The sequence below is a fragment of the Octopus sinensis genome, linkage group LG15 (assembly GCF_006345805.1).
Source record: "Octopus sinensis linkage group LG15, ASM634580v1, whole genome shotgun sequence".
NCBI classification, from domain to species: Eukaryota; Metazoa; Mollusca; class Cephalopoda; order Octopoda; family Octopodidae; genus Octopus; species Octopus sinensis.
In genome coordinates, this window is record NC_043011.1 from 39,888,252 (window position 1) to 39,911,104 (window position 22,853).

The window sequence follows — 22,853 nt, forward strand, 5'->3', positions numbered from 1 at the left end:
TTTGTCATACTGTGTGTCATGCTGAATCTCCCTGAGAAATATGTGAAGGGGAGTGCATGTCTGTGGAGTGCTCAGCCACTTACATGTTAATTTCACAAGCAAGCTGTTCGGTCAATCGGATCAACTGGAACCTTCATAGTCATAAGCGACAGAGTGCCAGTTAATAATAATAATAATAAAGATAATAATAATATTAATAATAATAATAATAATAATAATAATAATCCTTTCTACTGGAAGCACAAGGCCTCAAATTTGTGGGAAGGGATTAAGTCAATTACATCAACGTAACTGGTACTTATTTAATCGACCCCAAAGGATGAAAAGGCAAAGTTGACCCTGGCGGAATTTGAACTCAAAACATAGCGGCTGATGAAATAACACTAAGCATTTCACCCAACATGAATAATAATAATAATAATAATAATAATAATAATAATAATAAAATAATAATAATAATAATAATTCTTTCTACAACAAATACAAGGCCTAAAACTTTGGAGGTAGGGGATAGTTGATTTCATTGATCCCAGTACATCACTGGTACTTATTTTATCAACCCTGAAAAGAATGAAAGGCAAAGTCAACCTTGACAGAATTTAAACTGTGCACATAAAACAGGAAGAAAATGCAGCCCAGTATTTTGTCCAGATGGTGGGGGGGGGTCACTGATTCTGCCAGCTCACTGCCTTATTAGTATACTACTAAAAATAATAATAATGGTTTCTAACATAGGTTGACCGTTACAAATTGGTGGTGGGTCAGTCTTGGTTGATCAAATCAACTCCAGTACTTGACTAGGAAGGATGATGAAAGACAAAGTTGACCTCAGCGAGATTTGAACTCAGAATATCAAGAACTGGATGAATAAATACCACATGGTATTTTGATATTTTGATGATTCAGTAGAGTCATAATATAATTGACCTGATACTACTGATAGTTATTTTACTGAGCCTGGATAGATATTTCATTGAGACTGGATAGATATTTTATTGACTGATAGATATTTCATTGACTGATAGGTATTTTATTGTGACTGGATAGATATTACATTGACAGATAGATATTTCATTGACTGATATATATCTTATTGACTCTGAGGAAGGGAAATGAAATTTGAACACAGCACGTAAAGAGATGGCAATAAAAACAGCAATTTTTGCAGAGTTATAACTTTTGATATAATCAAATGCAATGAGCTTGCAAAGTTGTTAGCACAGTGCATAAAATGTTTAGCAGCATTTCATCCAGTGCTTTACATTCTAAGTTCCAATACTGCTGAGGTCAGCTTTGCTTTTTGTCCCTTCAGGGTCAATAAAATAAAGTACCAGTCAAATACTGGGGGTCAATATAACCAATTTATTCCTTCCAATCACAATTACCAGCCTTGAACCGTGCAATGGACCAGTGTCCAGTTCAAGGGTATATATTGTGATCTTCAAAGTGGCGAGCTGGCAGAAACGTTAGCACACCGGGCGAAATGCGTAGCCGTATTTCGTCTGCTGTCACGTTCTGAGTTCAAATTCCGCCGTGGTCGACTTTGCCTTTCATCCTTTCGGGGTCGATTAAATAAGTACCAGTTACGCACTGGGGTCGATATAATCGACTTAACCCGTTTGTCTGTCCTTGTTTGTTTCCTCTGTGTTTAGCCCCTTGTGGGTAGTAAAGAAATAGGTATATATTGTGATCTTGGCCACTTATGCACCATGGAAACCAGGTAACTGGCCCTGTGAGTCCTAGAACTCAAGAAAAATAAAAATGAAATTACTATCAGTCCTGCTGTATGTTAACGCTTATTTTATTGACCCCCCACCCTCTACCCATCCAACTAGGAATGACCTAAAAGGTCATCAGTGCAATCTCTTCTACTTTGTTTGCTAAATAACAAATAAGATGGAGATTACAACAGAAAATAATGGCAGGATGAAAGACCACCGTAATGCGAAGAACACAAATATTCGGAGCATGAGATAAAAGGTTAAAGAACAATAAAGTATTTATTCTGGAAGAATTCTATTGTTTCTGCAAACTCATGACATATTGGCAAGAATAAGTATAATTATAAATTATTTTGACCTGTGAAAATTCCACATTTTCATAAATGGTCGTATTTCTATTGTGAAGGCACTTGTGTAGCTGGGAGATGGTGGAGAGGGACTTAAGAGGAAGTCCATCCTAGGCGGCACTTTTAAAGGAGCACCACTTTTAGGTCTACTGGAGGCAATATGTTTCATGTGGGGTCGGGGTGGGGTGGGGGGCAAAGGAAGGGCTATCCCAGGTGGCATACACACTCTAGCTACGCTAGTGTGTGAAGGTGCATGGCCTAGAGGTTAAGATGTTGCGGTTGTTGTGATTGCAAGATTGTGGTTTCGATTCCTGGACTGAGTGGTGTATATTGTTCTTGAGCAAGTCACTTCATTTTTCACATTACTCCAGTCCGCTCAGCTTTAAATGAGTAACTCTGCAATGAACTAATATCCCATTTAGGGGTGATGTTGTGATGTCAGTCATTTAAATGCCATAGAAACCAGTCAACTGACCCTGTGAGTCCCAAGACTCAAGATAGTACTTCAATATTTCCATTATGATGCACAGATTTCACCTACACCCTGGTGACTCCCACCCCACCCCCTCTATAATGTCTTATATAGTTATATAGCTCATCTACAGCAAGAAACCAGTCCTGTTCTGGTTCCTTCTTTCGTACATTAATTCCTCATCTCCTAGCATAAGGCTACCCCCTACTTCTTCTCTATTGTTACCCCACTCAGACGAAAGGATCTTTAGTCTTGCGAGCTGCATTGTAATCTCACTGGAGCTGATGGTACAAGAAAAAAAATTAAAAAGTACACAATACATTTTGTAAAATGACTGATGTTACAAAGAGCATCCAATCATAGAAACACTGTCAAAGTAGACCATGGAATGTGATGATAATGATGGTGATAATGATGATGATTTGATATATCTTCATAACACTGTTTGATTATACTAAATACATCCACTGTGTTTTTGACTTCTTAGCGTAGCTAAGGCTGCTAAGAGCATAATACCTGAACATACACTGTGACAAGCAGAATAATAATAAAAGTAATGGGATGAGAGGACTGGGCCTCAATGTAGTGGTGGTGTTTTTTTTGTTTTTTTTTTTTTTCTTTTGGTGGAGGCTGAGGGTGGGGTCAGATAAAGAGAAAAATGTGTTGAATTATTCAACCTAAACATCTAACTATTATTTCTCTTATCCTCTCCGAAAGGGAAAAAAAAAACACATACAGTTGACTCTGGTCAGATTTGAACTTGTAACACACATCTATAACTAAATACTGCAAGGCATTTTGCCTACGTGCTCTATATCACTGCCTTTAATGTGAAGGTACATGGCTTAGTGGTTAGGGTATCCAACTCACCATCATAAAGTCATGAATTTGCTTCCCAGTGGCACGTTTTGTCCTTGAGCAAGACACTTTATTTCACATTGCTCAAGTTCCACACATCTGGCAAAAAATGAATTGTACCTGTATTTCAAGGGCCAGTATTGTTACAATCTGTATTACTCTGAATTTCCCTGAGAACTACATTAAGGATATGTGTGTCTGAGGAGTGCTCAGAAACATGCATGATCAACTGGAACAGTTATCGTAACCGATGGATCATAGTATACTGCCTTTAATAATAACTGATTCTAATAAGGGTACAAGGCTTTAGATTTATGAAGAAAGGGGAGGGTGCAATTAATTAAATCAAACACAGTACTTGACAGGTACTTTATTCTATCAACCCCAAAGGAATGAAAGGCAAAGATGACCTCGGCAGGATTTGAACTCAGAAACTAAAGAGCTGGAACAAATGCCACAAGGTGCTTTGTTTGATGCTCTAACAGTTCTGCCAGTCTACTGCAATAATTTCTAATATAGACACAAAGCCAGAAACAGAGTGTGAGGGTGGAACAGTCAATTATATCAATCCCTGTACTTGACTTTATTGATCCTGGAATGATATAAGTAATTGACAAGTTGATCCACAGTAATTAACTGATGTTTCATGAACCAATGAAGAAACTCCCACAAGGCTGCTCAATTGGTTATTTTTAGTAGGTCAAACAACCACTTAGACAATAAGGATGAAGATTTTTGATATAAGAATGAGGACAGTGTTTGAGGAGACGGTGGGTTGGCATACCCTCATGAATTAACTTGGATGTGTCAGTGATATGCTTATTTTATCAATTCCACAGGAATGAAAGACAAAGCCGGTCTCTGTGGGATTTCAATTTAGATCAGTGACACAATTAAACTAGATATCATTCGACTTATGTATTCCAGCTACATTTATGTGGATACCAGAGTTATCTACAACAGTAATAGTGATAACAGTTCTTGCTGCTTAGTTTCAAGACTAAACAAAACAGCTCTAAGTCAGCAGATATACAATCAAAGTTTATCCAACTAAGGCCATCTAGTTTATATGGGACATGTTAAAACACTATGCTATCCAATGTGCCCTTTCTTCTGCCAAGATAGCAGAATTTTGTTTGGAGATTTGGCTGCTATTTCTAGCATATCAAGAGAACACATGGTGTGTTCTAGTCTGGACATGTACTTTGTGGATAGCAGAGAGAGAGGGCAAGTGAAGACTGCAACACTACATGTCGCGGAAGGGGCAGTAAGGTCATCAGACAGGTAGAGGCATGATCTACTTGGAGTCATAATTGTTTTAAATTTTAGCCTAAAGCCAGTGATTTTAGTGGAAATGGCTTGTTGATTACATCCCCATCACCCTGCAGTGTTCAACTGGTACTCATTTTATCAACCCCTAAAAGGACGAAGAGTGAAATCAACCTGAATGGAATTTAAACTCAGAACATAAACAGCTGGAAGAGATGCTGCTAAGCACTTTTGTCTGATGCGCTCATTATTCTACCAACCAGTTGCCTTGGTTATAAAACTAATGACAAAGATCTGGCCACATCTAACTGTTCTGTCGATTATCCAGATACCTTAAATAGAATTGATGTACAGAAGCATAAAAAAGTAAAGCTGACTTTTAACCCCTTAATCCAAGAGATGAAACTAGATATTGTAAAGCATCTAGTCTGGTGCCCTATCGTCTTGATCATTTCCACTGTTATAACAATATGAATAATGATTACTGACATAAACACAAAATCACAAGTAGAAAGCTATATTTTTCAATGCATAAATACTAATAGAACAAAATCCTTTAAAAGCAGAAAATACATATGTTGTTCTATGAGTATTTACGCATTGAAAAATATATCTTTCTACTTGTACTACAATACATTTCAGTGCTTCAAAAAACAAACTTATGTTTGTTTACATATGACGTAATAAAATCACGAATTTTGGAGGAAGATCTGGTCAGTTACTTCCAAAACATCCAATCACACTGTCTCAACAAGGTGTGGAGGTGGCTCTGGTCCACATGACATTGAGGTATGGCCAGAAATATGCCCTGACAGGTTCTACCAAACTGAGAAGGTACTATACCAAAGAAAGTACTATGTATAATAGTAAACATATCACCCAACAATGGCAAGAGCAAAGAAGAAGCTATCCACACTGTTTGATTCCCAACAGCCACAGAGATGGAAGAGGGCAATGCCAGACAGATGGACCAGTAAAGAAGATGCCCTTTTTCATAACTACAGTAGAATCAACAACAATTGCATAGTTGATATACTGATATAACCATAAACACCAGCACCTAAAAAGTATTTCATTTTAACCACTCTGGAAAGATAAAAAGCAAAAATCAACCTCTACAGGATTTGAACTCAGAACATAAAATGAAACAATATAGCTAGATATTTTATTTTCGTCTCTACTGATTCAGCCAAACTACCACACTTATGTTAGGAATAATGTAAAATATTCGAAGAGATAAGAATATATTATTCAGTGACATGTAACTAGGTGTGTCACGTGAGACGGTTTTTTTCTCAAATGAATTAATTTAGAAGAGGAAATGTACGTTCTGTAATGTTGTTTAGACCCAGGACAGCCCTGACAGAGTTGACCTATAATCAAAGTCATTTCACCACAGTCTACATTATTTAACCCTTTCGTTACTGTATTTATTTTGAGATGCTTTGTGTTTCTTTCAAACAATTTTAAATATAACAAAGCATTTAATGAAATAACTTAGTTATCATTAAGCTAATGTTAGGAACATAAATTGTGACTAAGATTTGGTGGAAGATTTTAATTCAAAACTTATGAAAACAAGATATTTGTACTACAGAGCCGGTTCCAGCCGGGTTGGTCTCAAAAGGGTTAATGCATCCTCCTTTTCAGTTTAACTCTCTTATTATATTTCTGTTGCCATATACTGGTAAGATAGATGCTGCTATCATTCCACTTGAAGCGTCGCACGTGTAGATAACCATGAATGCTGCTTGTAAGAGTATTTTTACATATTGCTACCTATGCAAGATACTAGCAACACTCACTTGAGGAAGAACAGTTCTTTCTCACTGGCGAGAACATGTGAGAATGAGTGTGAGAGTAGACTCTACAGAGACTGGCCAAAAGATGCTGACAATTCCAAGCAAGCATTCTTCCCCCCACCCAATTTTACCATGTGGCAGGGTTTCTTTTGGAGTTTGCTCCCTTAGTAGTGAGCTCTGACATGGTCTTATACATCACTGAATAGCATTTTAATTATGCAATGCAGAAGTGTTTAACTCTATTAAGCATTACATAACCTACATGGACATGCTGTGACTGGAAAAGAAAAATTTTTTTTTAAAAATAAGAAACCCACAAAAAAAATTGAAAGATAGGATGGTCACAACTAGGACGTCTTTTATCATAGCTCTCCTTTATTAGAACACTGACCTGAGATTACACAAGAACATCAACAACAACAATCAAAGGAGCCTCTACAGAGTTATTCAACCAACTATTAATGTTTCTGGTTTGTTTGGTCTGGTTGTTGTTAATTTTTCTGCAGACATTGACTTACAAATCTGAACAGAAAGTGCATCGATTTCATTGGTCTCTGGGGGGGCTACCAAGGTCAAAGACACAGCTCATTCTCTTGACTAAGCCATGAAAGAACACACACATATATATATATATATATATATAATATACTGTAGTTTACATTATCAACTATACTCCTTTTCCCCCTTCCCCAATATGTCAACTGGTGGCCATGTTCAAAATCAATATTAATCTTTGCTAAGTAAAACATATCGACAGAAGAATAACGATTAGTAGAAAATGAATAAAACTGATTGAATTAACTCCAGAAAAGGTCTCATATATTTTAGCAACCCTCATAAGGGATTGAAGTTAAAAGTCAATCTCAGTGAGATATGAAATCCAAAAAGAGATGAATGTCTCGTAAGGACATGGTGTTTCATTATGCATCTATAATATGCTACAAAGTATATTAAACGTTTTTATAAGTCAATACCGTGTTCTACTGTGTTAGCAATGCTATTACATCACTGCTTGTCTTAACAAGTGATCCAAAAAGCAAATTTGAACAGCTGTTTCATCTGTTAGAAACAGCAGCCAAATCTCCCATAAATCCTACTCGGTCATCTTAAAACAGAATCAACCCACTGGATAATCTAGTCTCAAGTTTATCTAAAAAAATATGGGCTATTAAAAGAGTAATAGCCAGCATTAGGGTAGGCCTATGACCGGCCAGTCAAGAAGTTCCCTTCTGTTTGCTTTTAAGTCCAGTCCACTGTCCATCACCAGCTGGCCAGGCCTGTCACAACTTCACTCTATACTCAATTTTGCCAGCTGAGTGAACTGGAGCAATGTGAAATGAAGTGTTTTGCTCGAGAATACAATGCATCGCCCAGTCCAGGAATTGAAACCATAATCCTGTGAGCAGGAGTCCAACACCCTAACCACTGAGCTGTGTGCTTCTGCAAAAATACTGGATAACTGGTACTCAATTGGTTATAATGACAAGGGTTGTAGAGCTGATCCGATCAATGGAACAGCCTGCTCATGAAATTAACGTGCAACTGGCTGAGTACTCCACAAATATTCTTTTATTTTTGTACTTGTTTCAGTCATTTGGCTGCAGCCCTGCTGGAGCACCGCCTTTAGTCAAGCAAATAGACCCCAGCACTTATTCTTTGTAAGCTTAGTACTTATACTATCTTTCTCTTTTGCCAAACCGCTAAGTTACGGGAATGTAAACACACCAACATCGGTTGTCAAGCGATGGTGGGGGAACAAACACAGACACACAAATACATACACACACATGTATATATATATGACGGGCTTCTTCCAGTTTTCCATCTACTTTCAACACACTACCAGAAACAAGGGGTTACTCCTATTATCTCTTAAAAGTCAACCATCTCAGAGACCTATATATTCAATACAAAACCAGGTTTGGTTGGGTTGTAAGAAGCTTGCTTCCCAACCACATGGTTTTGGGTTCAATTCCACTACATGGTACCTTGGGCAAGTGTCTTCTACTATAGACTTGGGTTTACCAAAGCCTTGAGAGTTGATTTGGTAGACAGAAACTGAAAGAAGCCCATCGTATCTATCTATCTATGTGTGTGTATGTGTGTGTGTGTGTGTGTGTATGTGTGTGTGTGTGTGTATGTGTGTGTCCCACCACCACATGACAACCAGTGTCAGTTTGTTTACATAGTGGTTCAGTGAATAGAGACTGATAGAATAAGTAACAGGTTTTAAAAAAATCAAGTACTGGGGTTGGTTAATTCGACTGAAAAGTTTTGCAAGGCAGTGCCCCAGCATGGCCACGGTCTAATGACTGAAACAGATAAAAGACACAATGTGTTCAGCAAACCTTTGCTAACAAGGAAAAAAACAGCTGTGAATGAATGAATATAAGCAACTGCAAATATTTACAGAAGGACTGGATACAGAGGTTGGTGTGGTGACTAGGATAGGGGAAGAGAATAGAATGCTCGAAGTGGTGGAGAGACAGCTGTGTCTGGATGACAGGTAGCATGGCAGGAATCAGCTTTGTTCAGAGGGACAGGGACAGGTGCAGTGTAATGATAACAATAGAATAGTGGTGAGTCCAGGGTTCAATCTCGTTGCACAGCATCTTGGCCAAGTGTCATGTGACTTGATCTGAGGCTGATCCAAACCTTGTGAATGAAACTGGGGACACAAACTTCCTTTACTTATTATCCACTCAACATATATTCTTCATTCATTATAGTCACCCTCTCACCCACTTCCTACCTCTCACTCTCTCTCACACTGTTGCAACTTCTACCTGCATACACTCCCCGTTCTGCCACTGCACTCACTTCTACTTACCTCATACCTTAAGGGTCCACACCAATATTCCTCAACCGTTGTTTATTTATGGGCCCCTCTAGTTCCTGTTTTACTTGGATGGACCCTTCTAGCCATTCAATGTTTTAAAAAATCTCATAGCATATTTACAATTAAATATTATTAGGATTAGTAGAAAGAAAAATTGTTAAAATATTTTGAGTATTGTAAAAGTATAGCTAACTTATTGCAGATAAATTTTAACAACAAAATCTGATATGGACTCCATCAAGGGCTATATGGACCCCAGTTAAGAACCACTGGTTCTTAACTGGGAAAGTAGTTGGAAGACATTCCATTCACTGTACTCAGTGTAAACTATGGACACATAAGAGGTGCAGTGGTATCTCAGGTAGATTAACAGATAAAGTAGTCTTTGTATGTGGCAGATGTGCAGGAACAATAAGCACTAAGAGCACATAGGACTTAGATTCTCTCAAATGCCCAAGAGGCTCTCTTGAGGTTGTAGATAGTTTCTGTTACCAAGGTGACCAAATTAGCAATGGTGGAGGATGCTCTGAAAGTATTGTTTCTAGAATAAGAATTGGGTGGAGGAAGTTCAGAGCTATTACCTCTGTTGGCAACAGAAAGACACTATCTCAGAGTAAAAAGTAGACTATATGATGCTTGTGTGCAAACAGCTATACTCCATGGTAGTGAGATATGGGCAATGAATGCAGAAGATATGAATAGACTGGAGAGAAATGAAGGTATGCTCCATTAGATGTGCAGCATCAGTGCGCATATATGACAAAGTGCAAATGCATTGAGTGAAAAGTTGGGCATAAGAGGAATCAAATGTAGCATGCAAGAGAAGACTACATTGGTTTGGACATGGGAATGAATGAGGACAGCTGCATAAAGAGTGCTGATCACTGAAAGAAGATGGTACCCAGGCACTTTGCCACCATCTCTATCCTACTGTCTCCCACTCTCTCTCTCCTGCACTTCCTTCAGGTTGGGCGACCATGTATTTCCTTTGCGGCAGTGCACCTGTTCCTGTCTTCATTCCTGATCTCACTCTCTCTCTCTCCAGACAGGTAACCTTGTACCTGCTCTGCAACAAAACGCCTGTTTCTATCTCTCTGTCACACTATAACCTTTCATCACCCAATACAAGATCACCTCCTCCAATGCCCCCTCCACTCTCAAAAAAGATTTTTTATTTTGTTGTATTGCAAGTACTTGGTGACCCTGCCAGTGCAGGTGCCACTTAAAAGCACCCAGTCCACACTGTAAAATGGTTGGTGTTTGGAAGGGCATCTAGCTGTAAAAAACCTTACCAAAACTGACCTTACCTGTGCTGGTGCTATGCAAAAGGTCCACTCTGCTGAGTGGTTGGTGCTAGGAAGGGCATCCAGCTGTAAAAATCCTTCCAAAACAGTCACAGAAGTGTGGTGCAGGCTTCTGGCTGGTTGGCTCTTGTCAAATCATTCCACCCATACCAGCATGGAAGGTGGACGTTAAACAATGATGATGATGAAGATGATAATGATGATGACTTAAGCCCATCAGATACTGTCAAAGCATCCAATTCATGCCAGCATAGAATAGACATTAAAAGGTAATGGTGATGATGATGAAAACGTGTGAAAGCTTATTGGATGGAATCTACCTATAGTTCGAAAGTCCAGCCGTGTCACATGTTGCGTTGGTTCTGTTCGTGAACTGGATTATTCTTACAAGCTAATTCGATGAGCAGAAAACTGATGGAGACAGTTGTATGTTGGTGCGTGAGTGAATCATTGCACCTACCAATCATATGGTTGAACAAGGGTTAAACAACAACATCAACAAAACTGTCTTCCTTACAAATGTTATACCCCATACTAATGTGAGAAATTATTATTATTATCATTATTATTATTATTATTCAGCAGTCTTATTTTTATCATGTGCTTTCACTCCACTACTGAGCGCAGCTCTGTGTGCCTTGGGTATGTACCGTGGTTTGCTGTGATGCACTTATTGTTACTGTATAGAAAGTGTTTTACATAAGATGTGTGCAGTGCCTAGTAGTGCTATTTTCTGTATGTTATATATATTTGTCAGTACTGGTGTTTTTGTTATGTATTTGTCTGACTATTTTTTGGTCATACCTAATGCGCCCACTATGATAGAAACTGTTTCGGTTTTTAGACTCATTATTATTATTATTATTATTAAGGCAGCGAGCTGGCAGTATCGTTAGAACACCAGGCAAAATGCTTAGCAATATTTTGTTTGTTTTTACATTCTGAGTTCAAATTCATCCGAGGTCGACTTTGCCTTTCATCCTTTCAGGGTCAATAAATTAAGTACCAGTTCCGTACTGGGTCAATCTAATCGACTGCCCCCCCCCCCACACACACACACAATTTCGGGTCTTGTGCCTAGAGTAGAACAGATTCATTAGCACACTGGGCAAAATGCTTAGCAGTTTTTCATCTGCCGCTACATTTTGTCTTCAAATTCTGCAGAGGTCAACTTTGCCTTTCACCCTTTCAGGGTCGATTAAATAAGTACCAGTTACGCACTGGGGATTGATGTAATCGACTTAACCCCTTCTCCCAAGTTTGAGGCCTTGTGCTTCCAGTACAAAGAATTATTATTTCTATTGATCATCAAGCCAGCAAGTAGGCAGAATTATTAGCATGCCATGCTAAATGCTTAGCAATGTTTCACCAGTCCTTACATTTTAAGTTCAAATTCTGCTGAGCTCGATTTTACCTTTCGTTCTTTTAAGGATATTCGACTAGCTCCCTTCCAAAAAATTTCAGGCCTCGTGCTTATGGTAGAGAGGATTATTATTGATTATCTCCCCAAGTCATTCTTGGTCAAGCAAATATCCTATATATGATCACAGGCATTTCCAATTATGGCCATCAACTTATTTCTTGAACACAATATACTGCACAATATAACACATTATCCAATTATTATTATTATTATTATTATTATTATTATTATAGGTGGGTTCCAACCCTGGCGAAGTAAAAAGCCCACTTTGCAACTGTGTGGTTTGGGGTTCAGTCCCTCTGCATGACACCCTGAATAAGTGCTTTTTACTATAGCCCCAAATCATATGCAATCTCTATGTGGGTGTCTTTTCAATTCAGTGTCTGGTTTAAAAAGCCACATCAGACGCTATGATGGATCTAAGGTCTAAGTTCAAGAGGTGGTCAGACTCTGCATTAGGAGTAGACAATTACCATATATACACACACACACATAAATATACAGGGTTGGCCAAAAGTTACCCGACAGTGTGTCAACATTCCATAAAATACTATCTGTAATTCTGTATTGACACGAATGGAAAAATGTGTCACTGAAGAAGGACTTCAGTTTCTATAAATTTCATGAAGTTTTTATATCTAGATGCTTCTATTAAATTCATTTAGTTGTTAAACATAAATATATCTTGGAATGATATACTGATTTACTGCCAGGTGACTTTTGGCCAACCCTGTATATAAATATATTTATGTTTAACAACTGAATGAATTCAATAGAAGCATCTAGATATAAAACATCATGAAATTTATAGAAACTGATATAATGGAGAGAGAGACAGACAGACTTGTGTCTTTGTGCATGTCCCCTCACCATTTGATAACCGGTGTTGGTTTGTTTACGTCTCTGTGGCCCAGGAGTTCGGCAAAAGAGGCCAATAGAACTAGAGTAACAGACTTAAAGATAACATGACCTTTCTTTTGTAAGACAGTAGGATGTGATTTGAGAAAGATTTGACTGCTTTTTCTAAAAGATTGAGCAAACAGGTACGAGTTCCCTTCTCGTGATTAGCTAATCTGTTGCTTGACCTCTGGTCAATCCTGATACAGCAGAGCTATGACCAGTACCATCCTGGATATGACCATCAATGTCTATCATGATTCTATAACCCCCAAGTTAATTCTGACAGAGCAGACACCTATGACCCGAGATATTACAGATGTCCTCAATCAGTCTTATTTATTTATTTTCTCTAAACATCATATACCTAGAACTACATTAAGCCATGCCTTCTTGGGTGTGGTTTGCGCGAGATTTGGCTGCTATTTCAAGGTTAGTTAACAAAACAAGTATCAGTGATACATCACCAGCCATTCAGCCGTTTATACCTCCCGCCCGTTCGGTCTTTCGTAATAATGATGTAATGGGCACTATGCCGCAAATATGGAAGAGCGGGGTGTGTGTGTGTGTGTGTGTTGAGAGAGAGGAGCGCATCAATTAAGTCGAAAACAGTCGTTTTGCTTATTTTATCGAAGTACTTTTCTTGTAATAAGAGTCTATCGACATGGTGGTGCAGGAATAAATTCTATTGGAATAAGAACGAAGTCAGAATGACTTAGCCATGGGGAGAGAGAGAGAGAGAGAGAGAGAGAGAGAGAGAGAGAGAGAGGGAGAGAGAGAGAGAGAGACAAAGTAACATACGGAGGGAGGAGAGAGAGAGACAAAGTAACATACGGAGGGAGGAGAGAGAGAGATAAAGTGACATACCGAGGGAGGAGAGAGAGAGAGATAAGACTCTGCCAAGAGTGAGAGACAGACAGAAAGAGTAAGAGACAGGAAGAAAGAGTAAGATATAGAAAGAGGGAAGTTATAAGAAAAAGTAAAAAGAAAAATGAACAGGTAATAATAAATGGGTGGTTTTTATCTTTTTGTAAATGCACCAAAATAACTATCTTAATATTTTATACATTTGTACAGAAGAAATGTAGAAATGAGAGAGAGAGAGAGAGATTAGAAGAAAAAAAAAACAGTAAAAGAAATTGAGAAGAATAAACGAAACAAAAAGGGGTGGAGAAAAAAAGCAAACTAAAACGATGAGGGGGGCGATGGGGAAAGAGTAAATGTTTTGTTAAGATTTAAAATTTAAGCGAAAAATACATAAAAAAAATAATTCTTTTACAGAAAATATTAAAGCTAATATTTAATGCACAGATGTTGGTGGGCGGATTAGACAGGTAGATAGATAGGGAGGTTGATTAGGTATGTAAGGTAGGTCATGGGTTTTTAGAAATTGATATAGTTCCATAATTGAAAAATGTGTGTGTATTCATAGATATTGCCATATATACATACACACACACATACATACACATACTTGCAGTTATATGGAGTATGCTTGAGTTTGTGGGAGTATGTGTTTATGTCTGGCGTATGTAAGCAAACTGTGCATATGTTTACAAAGGTATATATGCAAGTATGTATCTATGTATGCATGTATGTATGTATGTATACACACATGGATACCAACTTGTATACGTGGAGAGTGCAAGCATGCGGACATATGCATGTGTGCATATGTATATGAGAATGGGTATACACACACACACATATATATATATACATACACACACACACACACACACACACATGCACGCATTCCAGCTTCCGGGTGTGCACGCATGTCTGTGTATATTAAATGTAGATGTATGCATGTGTTCATGTGGGTTGTATATATGTAGGTGCGCATTATCCATTCATGCATGGATAATGCAAACGTACATATGGAATTACACAAATGAAAAATTTGGTATTCTATCGAAAAATCGGTATTTTCTTTGTTCTTAAGTTCGCATGAAGATCGTTAACGCATTTGATATATATATATATATATATATAAAATTAATTAAGGGTAGAAATTGATATTTATCAATTAAGACCAGTGGTCTAGCATATTAAAAAAGAATCCGAAGATTAAAATATTTATATATACCAATTAAGGACTGAACACGAAAAGTGGACAGTCAACATGCTAGATATAGACGTCAAATTGCCATTCACCACAAAAGATTATGTTCTCAGATCAAGAACATAATCTGAGAACATAATCTTTTGTGGTGAATGGCGATTTGACGTCTATATCTAGCATGTTGACTGTCCACTTTTCGTGTTCAGTCCTTAATTGGTATATATATATATATATATATATATATATATATTATACATATGTATGTATGTATATATGTACGTATGCATCAGGAGCATGCACATCGCAAAATCCTATTTCTCATCTCATCTTTCTCAAATTCTAGTGTCTAACTGGAATGTTTTATAATTTCTAAAGAATTTTGTTTTTAATTCAGACTATACGTGGGAGAAAGGTGTAGACATGGGATGAAAATATATAGCCACACATACACACCCTTACATATATAAACACATACATTTGCATACATGCAGCACACATGCTCACTCAAAAAAAAAAAAAAGCCTAGAAGCAAGGTGGAAACAGAAATTTGGACTCACTGATGTAAAAAATAATTGAATGAGTGCATATATATATATATATATATATATATACATACATATATATAGAGAAATATATATGCATATATACACACATATATATATGCATATATATACACACACACACATATATACAGAGAAATATATATGCATATATACACACATATATACAGAGAAATATATATGCATATATACACACACACACACACATTTATATATATATATATATATATATATATATATATATATATATACATACGCAGGCGCGCCTTCGCACACTCATGCATATATGTTTGCGAGTGTGTATTAGTATGTGACTAGTTCCATATCTTCAAATGTCAACTAACCCCTCCGAGTCCCTCGGCGGTGAAATATAAAGAAGAAAAAGAAAGATGGGGGTGGGAGAGACTACGGAAGAACAGTGATAGCACTGGAGTAGCATGGCTGTTAATGATGATGATGCTGTGTGACTGACATCATAGACGTCTGGAGACAGAAGTAAAGAACTGAAATGCAATGCAACGGAATTGGATGCAGAAAACAGAAATACGGAAAAGGATAAGGAGAGAAAAATTCTTTCAACTTAATTGTGCAAAAATGAAATTTCTGCAAAGCAAATATTTGACCCCTACTCACTAACCAACCTCCAATATATATATATGTACATACATACATACATATATATATATGTAGCGATGTTTATGATTATTGCTTATTAATGATGATAATGACGATCGTGGTTATGATGGCGATGATTGTAATGATGACTAAGACGATTGTGACGATGACAACGATAATAATGACGACGATCATTATTACGACGCCGAAAACTACGACGATGATAATAATGATAATTAATGATTATGATGATTTATAATCACGACGGTTATGATAATGATTATTACCAAGTCGTTGGTTATGACGACGATGATTAAGATGACAATAGTACTGAGAACGATGGTTATGACAGCGATGACGTTGGTTATGACAATGATTTATGATGATTACAACGTTGATTATGACGTAGATGATTATTACGACGTTCGTTATGACGACAATTAGGATTTCTTGTTCTGGCACCAGCCGAGAAAAATTTGTAAGAGAAATATTACGGATACATCGACATCCACCCGGCATAGCAACTACTGCTAGTCCAAGGCAAAATCAGGCGCTGGCAGGATTTGAAACAAGAAGTGAAGTGAAAATTATATACTGTTCAAATAATAGGGACTTTTTTTTTTTTTCTTTTGCCACAAGGACAACGGAAGTGAGACACCACGGGACGAACAACACGAACCAGTGTGTAACGAAGTGTAGGATCGGAATCGAAAGAAAAAGTATGACTATGTTTTTGGCAGTTAAATGCAAAAATCTTCCTCGCATTACAATACATCAGCTATGAGCAACCTGCTGTCCGCCGGGATTTACGAATGGTACGCCCATCGAAAAATAAACATGATTTTTTTTTTTTGTAAGTAATGCGGCCCGCCTGAGAATAATCCCGGTCTCGTGCTGCCCATTACACCCTTCCATCTGGAAAAATACAGGACATATTGAATAAAGTAGTCTTATATTTGCAATGGACTGTCATGGCCGGAACGCCTTTTATCAAAGGCCTGTTGAATCGGAGGTGACTTGGGACACAGCAACAACAATTAAAGCAAGTGGAATTAGCCATAAGCGGTAGCTATAGTTTCCGCCCCACCCTCATGTAGAGGGTGGGTGTTTGTTTTAATCTAAGTATGCAGTAGAGGAGTGAGTAATAGCGCAATAAGAAATAAACTCAATGTCTATCTCAATGTGATATGAAATATAAATCGAAAGAGAAAAAAAGAAAGAAAGAAAGAAATCCATTGTAAATTAAATGGCACGAGGAAGTTAAAAAAAATGCGTCACTGTAATTTAGTTGGCGTTAGATGTCCCGTCGTTCCACGTTCAAATCTCGCAAGAATTCTGTACTGATTAAAAAAAATTTTTATCCCGTCCCACACCTCAGGTCTCGAACTAACGAGAAGGGACCCCTCATATGTGAACGAGCGAGTTTCAATGAGGCCAATCAACATGCTAGAAAAAACAGCTAAAACCCCTACACTGAACGATGTAATCGCTTATAACACAGAAAGACAGGATGGACTGATGGTCATAGCTGGAACGCATTCGATTACGGCTGATCTGGAGGAGAATGGTAAACAACTACATCTATAAAGGACTAGCCACCAAGGGAGCCTCTACGTAGTCGTTCGACATACTAGAAATAGCAGGTAAATCTCCGTCAAATTACGCCGAACTGTCCTGATCAGAGGACAATTTTATCGAGACAGACCTGGGGTTAAACATTAACCTTAGCAACTCAAACCAACAAGGAAGCTTCTGCGTAATGACCAGATTATATCTAAACTTCTTAAATAAAGGGCGCCTAGAATAAGTAACCTCCATGCAGACACTCAATCTGCTAGATACAACAACCAAATCTCTCACAAACCATATCCTATAGTCATACAGGTTGGAAGGGTACATCGGATAATTACTGCGCTAAAGGTATAAGGTGTTTAGAAAGTAAAACAAACAAAATGATGATAACAGTAACAATATGGGATGGTCACGATTAGAACACCTTTGATCATAAGCCTGCTTAATCAGGGCTAACCTGTGGCTAAACAAAACGACTACCAACAACCAAGATCAATAAAACAATCAACTTTAGTGATAGGCTAGAAACGTTCGATCGCTCAATCGATCAAACCTACAAACACACACACACATTATATATATATGTGTGTATGTATATATGTATGTATGTATATATATATATAATCATACACACACACACACACTTATACGGTTCATTAGCGTTAGCAAAATAAAATCATTAAAGTGATCCCAGATAAACTAAAGAACACCGTCTCTCCCTCCCTGTCATTCTTTCTTTCTTTCTCTGAATAATGACTCGTGGCAAGATGAAGCTGGGAACAAGTTTTCGCAAGATAAGTTTTCGCATAAAATCCTGAACTTTCTAGAGAATTCTGCGCTAATTCCCTCCACCCTCTCCCACCTCCGTCTATGTCTGGCAATCCACTCTCCCTATCCATCCATCTCTCTCTCTCTCTCTCCATCCCTCTTAATCTCTTATTTGTCATTCTCCTCTCCCTTTAACAGTTATTAATCATATTTCTTGTTCGCAATAAATGCTTAGTTTCCATTTTATTTCTATGCTTGTTTTGTTTCGTTTACTTCGTATTTTTAGACTGACTGGTCGCAAATGGTAAATTCTGGAATGTGCGGATGTACGAAGATTCGAGCTCAACGCACTGTTTCAACTCCTCACTTCATCAACGATGCTACAGGTCTTAAACAGATATATACACGAGTATATGCATATATATATATATATGTATGTGTGTGTATACACGCATTCATATATGTGCATATATGCATATATTTATGTACGTAAATGTACACAAATGCATATATTTATGCACGTAAATGTGTGTGTATATATATATATATTATATGCATCTGCATGTCTAATATTTGTATGTGTACAAATATATATATATAATTATTAATATAGTGTAATAAATAAAATACATGCATATATACAAACATATATGTACGTACCGACATCTACATGTATATATACATGCATATATAAATATATATACGTAATATAAATATATATATATGTATGTGTGTATGTGTGTGTGTGTGTATACACAGACAGACAAACAGATAGATTGATAGATATTGTAAAAGCATGAGACATAAGTTGTCTAGAGAAAGGAGAGAGAATTGAACGAGAGGCCTTCATACCTCTATCTGAAGCAGTGGATATAAACAAACGAAGAGTTTAGTCACAACATACATCGTTAGCAACACTATTATATTAACAGCCACAGCTACAAGCATAACAAGCTAAAACACCAAAAACCAGTACAAACATGCTACGCTAGGTAGAAACAGCAGCCGGTTCTCCCTCCCGTCACTCACTCTGCTTTCTTAAGGAAGGGGGAAAAAAAGATGAAGTGAAAAAGATAGGCTGGAATGTCTGATAATAATGTGCACACATCTGCTCGATTAGGGACTAAAGTGGGACTGAACTGATAATTTCTGATTTAGGTACAAGGCTAGCAGTTTTCAGGGGTGCTGGTTAGTCGTTACCATCAACCCTAGCACATGACTCGAACCCGAAGGGATGAAAGGTAAAGTTGAACACAACGGCATTTGATTTCGATAGGTAAAATGCCCGAATTATGACAACACAACTTACAACCACTACAACTGAAATTGTCCACAATAATCACAACTACCACTCCAACGACAACAACAACCACTGTAGCAACCAATTTCACTACTCAAATTATTGCGAACGAATGAAAGGAGCTTCTATCCAGTTAATTGATCTGTCCGAAACAAGATAAATCTCTCTCCAGTTACATCGTTTCGACTTGACAAAGAGGGGAAAAAAGAAACATTGGATAGTTTAGTCCCTTCATACCTCTAAAAGATTGTCATGGTTGGAAGCATTTGATCAGAGATCCGCTCAGGCAAGCATGACCAGAAGTTAAACGACCACTACAACAGACCGAACGAAGTTTCAACGGGATCGTCCTCTGCAAGAAATAGCAGCTAAATCTCCTTAAAAAAAAAACACACTGCCGTCCTAAACAACGAAAAATGTAATAACGTATAGTCCCTGGAAAAGACTGTCTGAAAATAAGGCGGGAAGATCATGGCTGGAACGTCGTTGATCATAGATCTGCTCAGTCGCTGGAGGAAAGGGGGGGGGCTGACATGGAGCTATAAACAACAGCAGCAGCAGCATTCATAACAACAGCCTTAATGACAATCCAATATCTGATATCGAAGCTACAGTTCAATCGCTTTTCCAGCAGAAAACGACAGAGGAAAATTACTGTTACTGTTTGTTTTTGTTTTTTTAACCACACTCACACCAGATTTTACACACAGGAATTTGAACAGTAACACATACAATTTTATACACATACATGTACACACTTTCATGCACTCGCACATTTACGCCAAGACGATCATATATTTACACAAACATGTTGGCTTCATTCCATGCAGGGTCGTTAAACATTTCGCCTAATTTATAAATGATGATTAAATACTTACATAACTTGATAGTCGGGGAACAAGATTTGGTTCAAGATTGTAAGTGTGTATGGGTGCGAAAATGTGACATATATAGAGACATACAAAGGCAAACTACATACAATATATATATATATATATATATATATATATATATATATATGCACACACACGGAGTAGACCTTTGTCAATATATTATTATATTATTACATAAATATTCTGATAGCGATATACAGGCTAGTGAGAGGTTGAATGGAAATCGATATGCGATTATATACATTACAAACTATATAATATATATACACACACATATTGATTGTTTGTGTGTGTGTATATATATATATTATATATATATATACACGCACATCTTGATTGTTTGTAATACAAATACACATTTTCAAAATCGTCACTACATATATAGACAGTTTATTATATATATATATATATATATATATATATATATATATATATATAGACCCTTTATATTGTACAGTACTATTAAGAAATAAACACATACATACATACATATAAAATATCAATAAATATTCTGATCTGATAGCGACATATAGGCTGAGAAGAGGTTAAAAACAGATCGATATGAGGATGGATGGATGGCTATGAGAAGTTAGTGCTCATAACATCATCGACATATATAATAGTAAATACACATACACACAAACACAAACTATACTAAGTCTGACAGTGCGATATAGATCGAAGGGGGGACGATTTTTATACAAAAAGTAAACAATAAATAACGATCGAGAGGCAAATATAGATAGATAGATAGAGAGAGAGAGATATAGATAGATAGATAGATAGATAGACACATAGATAGATAGACACATAGATAGATAGATAGATAGATAGATAGATAGACACATAGATAGATAGACACATAGACAGACAGACAGACAGACAGATAGATAGATAGATAGATAGATAGATAGATAGATAGATAGATAGATAGATAGATGATAGATAGATAGATAGATAGATAGACAGATAGAAAGATAGACAGATAGATAGACAGACACATAGATAGATAGACAGATAGATAGACAGACACATAGATAGATAGATAGATAGATAGATAGATAGACACATAGATAGATAGACAGACAGACAGACACATAGATAGATAGACAGACAGATAGATAGATAGATAGATAGATAGATAGATAGATAGATAGATAGATAGATAGATAGATAGATAGAAGGCTGAGGAACAAGAATGACAAATATAGATATATATATATATAGATAGATAGATATATACACATATTGGGTGTGTGTTTATGTGTTTGAATTACGTTATGTATAGAATATATTGTAGTGAAAACCTCTCGTCCAGCAGACGAACGATTCTTGTAGTACTCACCGTATATCATAGAAAGTCCAGTTTCATGCACGAATCGAAAACGTCTATGCTTAAACAACCAAATAGTCAAAATTGTGAGTAAAAGTAATGTAAGAAGCATGAGAATGGTAAGACTGTCCGTTTTGTGTCGGAAGGTAACATAAGCCTCTTCTTGGGCTTCTATAGATGGTGATTCATTTGGTACATTGGCCATGCTGCAAGGAATAACGGCCAGCAGAAACCACCAGAAAACGACGTGCAACACTAAATGCCAAGAACAACGCAGCAGAATTATGTTAGAGAGTGTCGCCATGTTGAAGTAATGAAACACCCCCTTTGAATGAGAGTAAGAGTATGAGTGAAGGGATGGTAAGAGGGAGGGAGTGGTATAGAGAAAGAGTTAATGATAGGGGGAAACGGGAGAGAGGGGTATAGAGATGTAAGACAGAGTAATATAAAGCGAGAGTGAGAGGTATAAAGCTGCTATAGGGAGTGGTATAAATCGAGAGTGAGAGGTATAAAGTTGTAATAGGGAGTGGTATAGAGAAAGTGATAGAGGGGAAATAGTGAGAGTGAGAGGTGTACAGCTGTATGAGGGAGTGGTATGGAAAGAGTGATAGAGGGAAACAGAGAAAATGAGAAACATAGAGCTACAGATAAACTGATTATGTGAGAGAGAGAGAGTGGTGAGAGGTATAGAGACACAAGGGGAGTTAGTAAGAGAGTGAAAAGGTATAGAGATGAAGTGAGATTTTAATGAGACAGAGAGAGAGAGGTACAAAGATGCGGAGAGGCTTAGTAAAGGAGAAAGAGAGGATTAATAG

The 22,853-nt window shown here is 37.2% G+C and overlaps 1 protein-coding gene across 10 annotated transcripts in view; it reads right to left on the minus strand.

Moving 5' to 3' along the window:
• LOC115220012 (sodium/hydrogen exchanger 9) overlaps window positions 1–22,397 on the minus strand; it is a 230,565-nt gene extending 208,168 nt beyond the window's left edge. For 6 of the 10 annotated variants that reach the window (XR_005002216.1, XR_005002215.1, XR_005002212.1 and 3 more), the window contains exon 1: window positions 22,051–22,397. Coding sequence is in view for 5 of the 10 variants with exons in the window: in XM_036509638.1 (XP_036365531.1) it covers window positions 22,051–22,342 (292 nt within the window). In the remaining 5 variants the exon portion in view is untranslated. The remainder of the gene's footprint in view (window positions 1–22,050) is intronic. The other 4 variants (XM_029790317.2, XM_029790315.2, XM_029790314.2 and 1 more) reach the window with 1 other exon arrangement.
• Window positions 22,398–22,853: the final 456 nt, after the last annotated feature.